Source organism: Gossypium raimondii, chromosome 5 (genome assembly GCF_025698545.1).
Source record: "Gossypium raimondii isolate GPD5lz chromosome 5, ASM2569854v1, whole genome shotgun sequence".
In the NCBI taxonomy this organism is placed as follows: Eukaryota; Viridiplantae; Streptophyta; class Magnoliopsida; order Malvales; family Malvaceae; genus Gossypium; species Gossypium raimondii.
Window position 1 is genome coordinate 3832933 of NC_068569.1, and position 10313 is coordinate 3843245.

At 35.5% G+C, this 10313-nt stretch overlaps 2 protein-coding genes across 3 annotated transcripts; one reads left to right on the forward strand and one right to left on the reverse strand.

Annotated features, from left to right (window-relative positions):
• Window positions 1-1427: 1427 nt before the first annotated feature.
• Window positions 1428-4619, forward strand: LOC105767934 (serine/threonine-protein kinase AFC3). 2 transcript variants are annotated; one of them, XM_012587538.2, is made up of 12 exons: window positions 1428-1692; window positions 1840-1945; window positions 2039-2065; window positions 2155-2308; window positions 2392-2440; window positions 2794-2908; window positions 3069-3160; window positions 3252-3399; window positions 3852-3916; window positions 3999-4096; window positions 4177-4282; window positions 4365-4619. In XM_012587538.2, exons 1-12 carry the CDS (start codon window positions 1606-1608, stop codon window positions 4500-4502), a joined length of 1185 nt encoding a protein of 394 aa, XP_012442992.1. In that variant the 5' UTR covers window positions 1428-1605; the 3' UTR covers window positions 4503-4619. The 2 variants fall into 2 exon arrangements, with proteins under 2 accessions (XP_012442992.1, XP_052487132.1); XM_052631172.1 differs by lacking the exon at window positions 2794-2908 and having other exon boundaries at window positions 1676-1692; window positions 2039-2308.
• A 784-nt stretch (window positions 4620-5403) lies between these two features.
• On the reverse strand, window positions 5404-9914 carry LOC105767933 (DDT domain-containing protein DDR4). The gene is made up of 11 exons (XM_012587537.2): window positions 9602-9914; window positions 9369-9479; window positions 9005-9091; window positions 8872-8909; window positions 8693-8774; window positions 8373-8476; window positions 8137-8296; window positions 7967-8059; window positions 7741-7864; window positions 6851-6893; window positions 5404-6320 (listed from the first exon to the last, which is right to left on the reverse strand). The coding sequence occupies exons 1-11, from the start codon at window positions 9764-9766 to the stop codon at window positions 5843-5845; spliced, it is 1485 nt and encodes a 494-aa protein (XP_012442991.2). The 5' UTR covers window positions 9767-9914; the 3' UTR covers window positions 5404-5842.
• Window positions 9915-10313: the final 399 nt, after the last annotated feature.

Genomic DNA, 10313 nt, shown 5'->3' on the forward strand with positions numbered 1-10313 from the left:
TTACAAAAAATAAAAAAATAAAAAAAAATTATCACCTAACAATTTGACAGTACCGAACTGAAGTGTGCGAGGACAAAACGTTCACGGACCTGATGAATTAGTTATCCTTTTTAGATTGGTTGAAAAAAAAGGGTGTGCATGATAATATGGCCGCAACAAATTAAACTTTTAGTATATTTGCATGTTAGGTCGGTCTCATTTTAAAATTAAAATTAAATAGTATTTAAAAGATACAAGAATAACAAAAATAAACAATTTTCATTTTTTTTATTTTTTAAAAACAACAAAATTAATAATATATATAAACTTGTTATTTAAATTGTCCAAATATATCCTTAAAAAAATTTCCTTAAACTTATCTAAATTTAAACATTTCCAATTCATTCCCTCCAATTCATTAGATCCCTTAATATTTTACCCCAACACGCTTCAGTTGGGTGCTGCGAATTTGTAATGATAAAAGCATTGTTAGGGGGATTTTTAGGGTGGTGCCACCCGGGAAAGTGGCTACACTCAATCTATTGTAAAAATCAGGTCAATCCCATAATTAATCTCGAAGTTAAGTCATTTTCATAAATTTCTAAACTTATAGGGTATTCCAAAAAAAGCCTATATTTACAAGATAGACAAGTAATTATAAATTTTAATTATTGAAATATCAATTTATAGTAAAAGATGTTGTTGAAACACTTAAAAATTAGCTTCTAACATTACATAAGTTAAATGTGATATTACGGTTTAATATTTAATCAATTTTTTAATATTATATTATCAATTGCATTAATTAAAGTAAAATAATATTATTTAAATTATTAAATATAATTAAAATGTATTAACTTACAAATTTAAATATTATAATAGAAAATTTTCATTAACATATTTAACATACAATATAGTTTTACTTTATATAATTAATGTAAAATAATATTATTCAAAATAATAATCAATTAACATAATTAAATATAATATTAATTAAGTGATGATTAATATAATTAAATTTATAATAAATATATTTTACCTAAATAAAATTAGCACAACTTATTTTTTTATAATAACTCTATTTTAAAATTAGTACAAATTTTTAATTAGATCACAACTTCTATTTTATTTTTATTTTTATTTTTAAATGTGAATTTAATAATATAATAAAAATAAAGAGTATTTTGTGGGAGTTCAAAATTTTTCAATTTTTCTATAATATTATAGATTATATATTGTATAAATACTTAAATATTGTCTTATACGTTAAGTAGTAATTAATTTTTCCAAACAAAGACACAGTTGACGGTTTTCAGAGCCTATAAAAGCCTGAAAAAATTGGGCTAAACAGAGGAGAGGCTTAAAATAAGCATTTTGGGCCCAAATCAAGTAACCGAAATACGAAACCGCCATACTGGGAGAGAAGCAAGGAAATATATACATTGCAATCAGCAAATCCGCGCAAAAAAAAAAAAAAAAACCCAAAATCCATATTTAAAAAACCCTAACTGGTGAACCTTCTCGTTAAAATAATCTAAAACATCTCTGATTGTTTTCATATTGCAAAGTTTATAGCTTTTGTGTTGCAGATATATATAGAGGGATCTGAGGCGCGACAATTTAACGATGGCAATGGAAGTGGAAGAAATGGAGAAGGCGCGAATCAGGAAACGGCCTCGTCTTGGTTGGGACGTGGCACCGTCTCGTCCAGAGGTTGGTTCCTCATATCAAAAAAAAAAAAAAAAAGGGTTAGGGCACAGCTAGATTCAGAAGGGAGAAAGCTAACCTAAAGGGACAAAAGTTGTTTAAATGGTGTGAAAATGAAAATTTGACCTTTCGGGGGGTGTGAATTGTTTGTAGGCGCAACGAGCTTTGGTGACATCTCGGCGTTCTTCACCGCCCAAGAGGGATGATGATCACGAAGGCCATTACGTCTTTAATCTCGGTGAAAATCTCACTCCAAGATGTAAGCTTCGTTTTTTTCTTTTTGGTTCTAACCTCAATTTTTCACTTTTTTATATTCTTCATCAATGATTGTTTGTAATTAATGTTTTGACAGATAAAATTCTTAGTAAGATGGGTGAAGGTTAGCCGTCAAAGTGCTCTGCTGTGAGATCTTTTAATTTTTGTGATTCTGGTTGTAGCACATTTCAGCCAAAATTGCTAGTGTTGTAGGCACATTTGGTCGAGTTTTGGAATGTTGGGACCGTCAAAATCGAGAGTATGTTGCAATTAAAGTAGTCAGAAGCATCCGTAAGTACCGTGATGCAGCAATGATTGAAGTTGATGTTCTTGAACATCTGGCTAAGAATGATAAAGGCACCTCACAGTATGTCTCTTCCCATTTTTAGTTTATGGATATTGCATCTCGTCTCATTCATGCTAATAGACTCTTTTGGTTACTTCTTGTAGCTTTGTGCAGATTCGCAATTGGTTTGATTACCGCAATCACATTTGTATAGTAAGTATTCAATGAACCTTCTTTTTAGCATTATCTATTTCTTTTCAGTCATGCATTTGGAAATTGTAGTATTGGGAACTTTTTATTTCAAGCAAGAAGATTAGATTAACATTTTGATATGAAAGAAGTGGCTGAAGTGTTGAGTTTGCTTGTTCTTTTAGACTGAATGGTGTTTGTCTCCTTCTCAGTTTGCCGTGGATCTTTTTAGGCGAACTAGTTGAAATTGAAAGCTTTGATGAGATAGTTGAATCAGTTATAATTCCTTGATTATATTTTGCCCTTGTGGACTTCATTCATGTAAATTGGGACTAAACAAGAACCTTCCTTTGGATGCATTTTAATGGTGTTACCAGGTATTTGAGAGGCTTGGACCAAGTTTATTTGATTTTCTAAAGAGAAATAAATACTGCCCATTTCCTGTGGATCTTGTTCGGGAATTTGGACGTCAGCTTTTGGAATCTGTAGCATGTGTGTGGATTGTTCTTGCCTCCTGTTTCATCATATCTCATCTTCTAACCACTCACCCTGTTCTGTTTCGCGGCCTGTTTTGTTGTTCAGGCTTAGTGTTGGGTCGCTTATTCTGGTCCTTGTGTTTAACATCTTTCTATGCTTTTAATATATCTGGCAGATATGCATGATTTACGCTTAATCCACACTGACCTGAAGCCAGAAAATATTCTTCTTGTATCTTCTGAATATGTAAAGCTTCCTGGCTGCAAGGTATTTGGCCTTCTATAATTGATGATTTATACCATTTTAGATTTGGGGTACAAACACAGTTATGACAATGAAAATGCTTGGAATGGTACAGAGGAGTTCTTCAGATGAAACACATTTCAGGTGCTTGCCAAAGTCAAGTGCCATTAAGCTGATTGATTTTGGTAGTACTGCATTTGATAATCAGAATCATAGCTCCATTGTTTCTACGAGGCATTACAGAGCCCCTGAGATTATTCTAGGTAACCGATTATTGTGTTGGAAAATGAGAATGTGGTTTTCCCTTTGTTTCTTTGTTTTGTACGAGGTATTACAGAGCCATCAGTAGTCTTCTGCTCTATTCCCCTTTTCAGGATAAGTAAAGAAGTTCACTTTCCAATGATGAACTTCCGGATTCTAATTGAGTGAAGCCTGTTTGAGGATTACATCATTGAATTTTAAGAGTCCAACGATCCTAGAATGACTAATAGTGATTTCAACTGAAAATACTAACTGGAAGTTTAATTAGTCCGCTCTTTCTATTGCTCATCTTGGATTATGTTATTCAATTGCTGGTCTGGATTTTTAATTTGATTTTTTTTTCTGTTGGTTCCTAATTACCAAGCTTGTTTCTGCATGTACTTTGAATTACTCTGATACCTTTCAAGTTTCTAGTGGCACTGACTGTTTTGAGACAAATAAATACTTGGTGCAGGTCTAGGTTGGAGTTATCCATGTGATCTGTGGAGTGTTGGTTGTATACTGATTGAACTATGCACAGTTAGTCCTCCTTTTCTTCAGACACATTTATCTCAATTCATATGTGGAACATGGGATTTAATATTGTTTGAATCATGTGCAGGGTGAGGCATTATTTCAAACCCATGAGAACTTGGAGCATTTAGCGATGATGGAGAGGGTATTAGGACCTCTTCCAGAGCACATGATTCGAAGGGCCAAGTAAGTTATGACTCGACTTCTAATCTCATAATCAACTTGTTGTAATCAGATGTCTCACCCTAGTGTGGGTTTAAGCACAGCCGGGGTGCTGAAAAATATTTCCGGAGAGGCTCAAGACTAAATTGGCCTGAAGGAGCAGTATCTAGGGAGAGTATTAGAGCTGTTAGGAAGCTTGATCGGCTGAAGGTATGATTTCCTTTCGTTTATCCGCTTTTGACAATTGACATGTTTGTTGTCTTTCTCTGATCAAAACTTGGGTTTATTTCAGAATATGGTATCACAGTATGTAGAGAGCTCAAGATATTCACTCGCAGACCTGTTGGAAGGATTATTGAAATATGATCCATCCGAACGGCTCACTGCGCGCCAAGCTCTAAATCATCCATTTTTTAGGTATCCAAATTAGCTTGAAAGAGTAAATTAATGGTTTCGTAGTTCTTTGATGTTTATGGGAGACAAATGGCGAAGGCCTGAAATTTTGAGATTCCCTCGTTTGTATACTAATAATGTTGGTTTATCGAAATATGGAATAAGCTGTGTCTTCTTTGAAGTCCACCATAGAGAAGGTGGACTTGCCTCTCATAAGCCATTCAATATCAAAAGGGGTTTGCCCTCTTTTTTCACATTTGCAGGTTTCCAAGTACAGTACAAGCACCGAGCTAAGTGTGCGACTTCCTACCCTTCATTTGGCTTTAAAAAGCATGCTTTCAGTGACGTCCCTGGCTTTCTGCCTCGTGTAGGATTCTGAGGTTGAGGTGTTTTAATATCTATAATTGAAGAAGGAATCTTAACTGCGTATGAATGGATTTGATTGCCTTGCTCCAGAAGTGCAAAATTAGCGAAGCACTCCCATCCAATTAGTGCATTTTGAAGCAGTCTGAACAACACAATGACCTCTGCCAAGCACCAGAATTAATCCACCCCAAGATACTACGTTTTTCTCTTCAATCTGATTAAACCAAGTCCCACATTTCACATACAAATCAATAACAATGGATGCCTTGGCTGAACATGGAAATCCGCTAGGGCTCAAAAAATCTGTGACCTCAGATTCTTCTCTAATCATACCAAGGCCATTAGATGCTTTTATCATATGGTTGTTAATAAAATATGGATATTGGAAAAACATGCAACTTAACATGAACCTGAACGCAGTTAGACAGTCATTGATCGCTCACTAGACTGCGTTTTAGTTTTGATGTGGAGCCAAACATATAATGCTCAACACATGTAGAAACCAATAATTGGAACCATAAGAATATTAATAAATGAGAGGCCTTTCACGACTAGAACTTGAGTCATACTCCTTAGACCACTTAGCCATCCTGCCGTAAATATTTTTTGGTCAGAATCAGTTATAATTAGCTATTATTGTTTACTTTTCAAGTGAAAATTTAGCAGTAGGGGTTTTTTCTAACAAGCAATAGATGAAAGAGAGAAGATACAAGCAAAGGGTGCTTAGAAGGAAAAATTGACTACTACTTTGTCTTAGATCAAACTAAGGTCTAAGGCAATGATGTTAGGATACTTCGAAGAACTTAAAGAAGAATGGTTCTCATAAATTACACCCAAAAACCGATAGGTACGAGGCTTGCCACTATACAAAAATTTCCAAAAAGAGTAAGAAGGACAAACGCTTTCAGCATCTGCGTATCCGCTGACTTGGTTAATTCTCAAGCTTTCGGCTGTTAGTAACCTCTCCAACAGCATCTCCAGACAAGCTTTCAGGACCTCGTATCCCGATGCTTATGCTGTATGATCAGATGGGATATCATCCTCTGAATCAGACACGATAATTTCAAGGGCAGAGTTAACCATTGGCCTTTGCCTCAACCTATTCTTTGTGCCCAAATTTCCAGTTCTTATGCCAGGATGGATGGCACCTCCAGCCAATCTCTTACTCTGGCACGATCCCATTAACACGTCTCTCTTGTGGTCCTCATGGTTCAAATTTTCATTTTCATCTGCAGAATTGCCTGAGTCACTACCATTGCTGTCATCACCATCTGTTCCGCTACTATAATCATCATCATCATCCTTCTCATTACCATCATCGCCAGCTTCGTGTAGCTTGTCATCTTCAGTGTCACTACCCGAGGAGTTTGCTTTCCCATCTGAACTGCCTTGTGAGACAGAGCCTTCCACGTCTGAACCTCCGTTGAGGGCAAAAGATTGTCTTGGAAGCTTCTGTCCATGGCTTTGTTCCTCAGCAGTCTTCCTTCTCCTGTATCAAAATTGAATTGAAGTCACAACAAATAAATGGTCAAACCATCAAAGAAGAACACACGATTGACTGTTTAGTGTAACTGTAAACTCCCTTCTGAAGGAAATTCTTAAGGGCTATTCAGTTCAATTCAAGTAGAAGCCACTCTTTGGCGTTAACCTCCTATCTCAAGAGTAAATGCTTTATAGAAATTTTTTTGCTTTTGGTACAATGTAATACTAGTTGGGGTTTTACAGTGATTTCAGTTGAGCCAGAAGCACAACAATACACAAACAAGCATACATTAAACAAATAACACAAAACCCAAGAGGCAGCAGCAGACATAAATGCCCAGTAACCAAAAGTTTAACAGTTCTCGAAACAAAATAAGTAAATCAGTTAACTTGATATGTTTAGAGAACCTACTATTACTTAATAACCGAGACAGAAAGACCTATGCACTTTTACACATCAGATGTGTGTATGATTAGTTAAGATATTTAAGAAGATGAAGATAAACGACAAATGTAAATAGATTAAACAAGTCTTACTTTGTTAATTCTATAGCCTCATCAATAGCACGATCATATTCATCTGCATGATTATAAACCCATCATAAGTCAATCAATGTGCATTTAATAAAAAACAAATGCTAAAGTTTAACTAGACTAAGAGCAAAAGCCGAGTAGATCAATACTATTGATGATCATATTCATCCGCATGATTGTAAACTCATCATAAGTCGATCAATGTGCATTTAATAAAAAAACAAATGCTACAGTTTTACTAGACTACGAGCAAAAGCTGAGCAGATCAAAACTAAGATTCAACTACACCTGATTGGCCTGCCTAAGCCTTACACTAAAAATGGTAAGGAAAATGGAGGAAATGGAATAGGTGAAGATATGACAAAGGAAACGCTAAAGAGACATATTTCCTTCATCCTGTTAGGCATGTATGACAGGAAATAAAGGAAACAAGGTTAAAGCAGTAAATAAAATTGTTAACTTAGGTTGAAAGAGTGTTTTCATCCCACAATTGGAAGGGTTGGATTTGGAGGAAGGAAAAATGGAAATCTACTCAGTTTCCTTCCATCTTCCTATTGCTGTCTTACCAAATGAAGGAAATGAAGGAGGCCGTTTTTTCTCTCACCATCCATCTTTTCTCTCCTACCATAGTGTTAAGTTTACAGAGGAAGAGAACATAAACCCTTTGTTTTTCCTTTTAAAATATTAAGTAGAATTTAAATTCAACATAAATCAACAATAGCTTAACTCATGTAGGAACTTTCAGCATTTCCAATCACCATAGATTCAAGTGAAGTTTTTAACTTGACCTTTATAGAATGCATGTCCAAATAAAGATAAAGCAATTTTTACAGGTTTATAGCTAAAAGGATCATTGGATTGTAACAATTGCAGGAAAGAAGTTTCCATCATACCAAATGTGTAACTGACAGGCCTACGATTGCGACATGAGCGGGTAATCTCAGTACCAGAAGAATTTCTCAAGTCATTTAGGAGCATTTCTTGCCTTTCCTTCCGTTTAAGTGCCCTTTCTTTCTTCTATATAACACAATAAATTGATCAGGTTTACCACCAGAAATAAAACGGAAGCATAGGAACAGTGAGATACACCAAGATTTAGTAGAAGATTGTCAAACTTACCTTTTGAAATTTCTCCACAACAGGAATGACATCATTATTGATAGTCTTGCCAATAGCAACTTCTGCTGCAGTCCTGCTAGCCAAGAGTTTATCCTGCCATTTACAGCATGAAAGAAAATAATTGCTTAGCATTTCAGCATTGAGAGAAAAAACAACTATTGTGAGCTTACCACAACTTCACGGAATTCCTTGAAATCCACTGCAAGTGTTTCCCAGTGAGAACAGACAGTTGGTAAGGTTGAGCTTGCTTTCCCCTTTGCTTTTGATTTAGATTCAGTCCTGTTTATTTCCTTGTACAATCTATAACCAAATACTGTATTTCCATCATACCTACAAACAAATTTGAACTTATTAGTGTAAATCACACAACTGATTTTACAGAATCCAGAATACAGTCAACAGTTACCAGTACGAAACATTTCCATTCACCCCTATCTTCTCTTTCCGGAAGCAAGAAATTTCTTTATTACTTTTCATAGCATCATTAATGTATGACACTGCATCATCTTGCTGTAGGATAATAGGATCCGTAAAAGAAAAGTCAAAATGATACGGAATTACTACAAACATTCATCTCAAAACTTACAAAAATAGAAATTAAGACATTGATTTTGGGATGATACAAAGAAACCATTCCAAAAGCACATGGACGAACATGATGATAGATAGAGACACAATCACTAATTCAATTAAAACAGAACAGAATTCAAAAGGATGATAGATTACATCTGCTCGAATTTCACAAAGTGCTTTTAGGAGAAGCAAGCGGCTAGTTGGATCAAGTTCTTTGTATTTAGATATCTCCTCTCTGCAAAACAATAAAATAACAAAGCAAAACAACCCTGTTAAAAGCATGATCTACCATCAAGGATTAAGTGTGCAGCTTTGGTTTTATTCATTAATACCCATTGCGAGCAGTGAGTGGAATCTCTCCTTCAGCAACCTGCAGTAACAGACAATAATGAATGAGCACAAAACTCATCAAATCATCAAGATTACCATGAAGGTGGCACATCCAATAGAAAAAATTTGCCTCACCCATGGCCACCACACGGCAAGTTTCTTGCAAAGTACGGTCACCCATCCATCAGAAACATTCAACAATTTACTCATAGGTGGTGTCCCCTGTCAACAAACAGTTCCACTTAAGACGGTAAAGAAAAAAAAAATCCCCAAACACGAAACTTTTCATTATAGGGGAAAATGCCAAAACCAGGGAGCAATAGCTCCACAATCCAACAAAGAACAAACACATTACATAAGTAAAGGTGGTCTAATGCTAATAATGTAAAATATTTCTATAAAGACTAGACTCAATGTAATTATAACAAAAACATGTTTCAGGAAAAGCATTAAAAAGATTTAATGCCGATTTATCAAATGCAAAGAAGAAAGTTTGGACCTTCAAAAGTTTGACATGAAGTGCAGCAATTGAGGTATTAGGTTTAACCAGCCCTAACTCGATGTCTTCCGCTGTTAGCTTCAAATCAGTCCCGATCAATGGCTCAAAAACCTGTCAAAACCCACGATCAATTGCAAACACTAATATATGTTCTCTCATCTCATGATCTACGGTTAAACGTTGCGTCCTAAAGGAAAAGAATGATCAAAAGAAAAAAAGAAGATTGCTCTTACAATAAGGAAGTTGAGAACCGAGGCGAGTTCCCATCTGTTACGTAGCTTGGCGACCTCCGAATTGAAAGACGAGTCGTCCAAAATCAAGACCGAGTCGTCTCGGGTTTCTTTGCCTTCCACCGACGGCATTGGTCCCAGAGAGGGTTTTCGGCGATCAACGACCATTTCTAGATAGAGAAAACGAAGAGTAAAGATTCACATACGAAAACTAGAAAAGGGTCGTTAGAGAGAGTGAGTGAGGGTTTAGGGGTGGGTGGAGGAGAAGCAAGGGATTTTTCCCGCCTAAATGAATATTACCTCAGAACACTGAAACTGATGGCGTGGTTAGGGTTAAATTTTTATGGGACTGTCAAATTTCAGAATTTAACCATGCTCTGCCTGTCACGTTAATGATAGAGTAAAGGGCGTGTTTATGGGCCTTTCAGGCCCACTATGTTGGAAAACTCATTTTTGTTTTCGACTTTCCACTATGATCCAATCCAATTCGTGGGGTCAATCAGTGTATTGAAACACAGGTGTATAAATGCAAATCACAATGACCAAAAAAGAAAATGATAACCCTAACAAATAACAAAATTCAAAACAAATGATAGTATGAATGATAGACCATAAAATTTAAACATATCCTTAGTGAGAACCAAAATAATAGATTACTAGAGGTGAAAATGAGGCTTTTTATCCAACCGACATTCTCACACACATATATATATAT

What these genes read in the sequence shown, in the direction of transcription:
- LOC105767933 (XM_012587537.2), bottom strand. Translation starts at nt 9,766, where the DNA reads ATGGTCGTTGATCGCCGAAAACCCTCTCTGGGACCAATGCCGTCGGTG. An exon ending in TTGCCGTGTGGTGGCCATGG is followed by an intron (nt 8,910 to 9,004) that starts GTGAGGCAAATT and finishes CTGTTACTGCAG; the next exon opens with GTTGCTGAAGGAGAGATTCC. An exon ending in AGGAATTCCGTGAAGTTGTG is followed by an intron (nt 8,060 to 8,136) that starts GTAAGCTCACAA and finishes TGTAAATGGCAG; the next exon opens with GATAAACTCTTGGCTAGCAG.
- LOC105767934 (XM_012587538.2), top strand. Translation starts at nt 1,606, where the DNA reads ATGGCAATGGAAGTGGAAGAAATGGAGAAGGCGCGAATCAGGAAACGG. An exon ending in TGAAAATCTCACTCCAAGAT is followed by an intron (nt 1,946 to 2,038) that starts GTAAGCTTCGTT and finishes ATGTTTTGACAG; the next exon opens with ATAAAATTCTTAGTAAGATG. An exon ending in ACCGCAATCACATTTGTATA is followed by an intron (nt 2,441 to 2,793) that starts GTAAGTATTCAA and finishes TGGTGTTACCAG; the next exon opens with GTATTTGAGAGGCTTGGACC.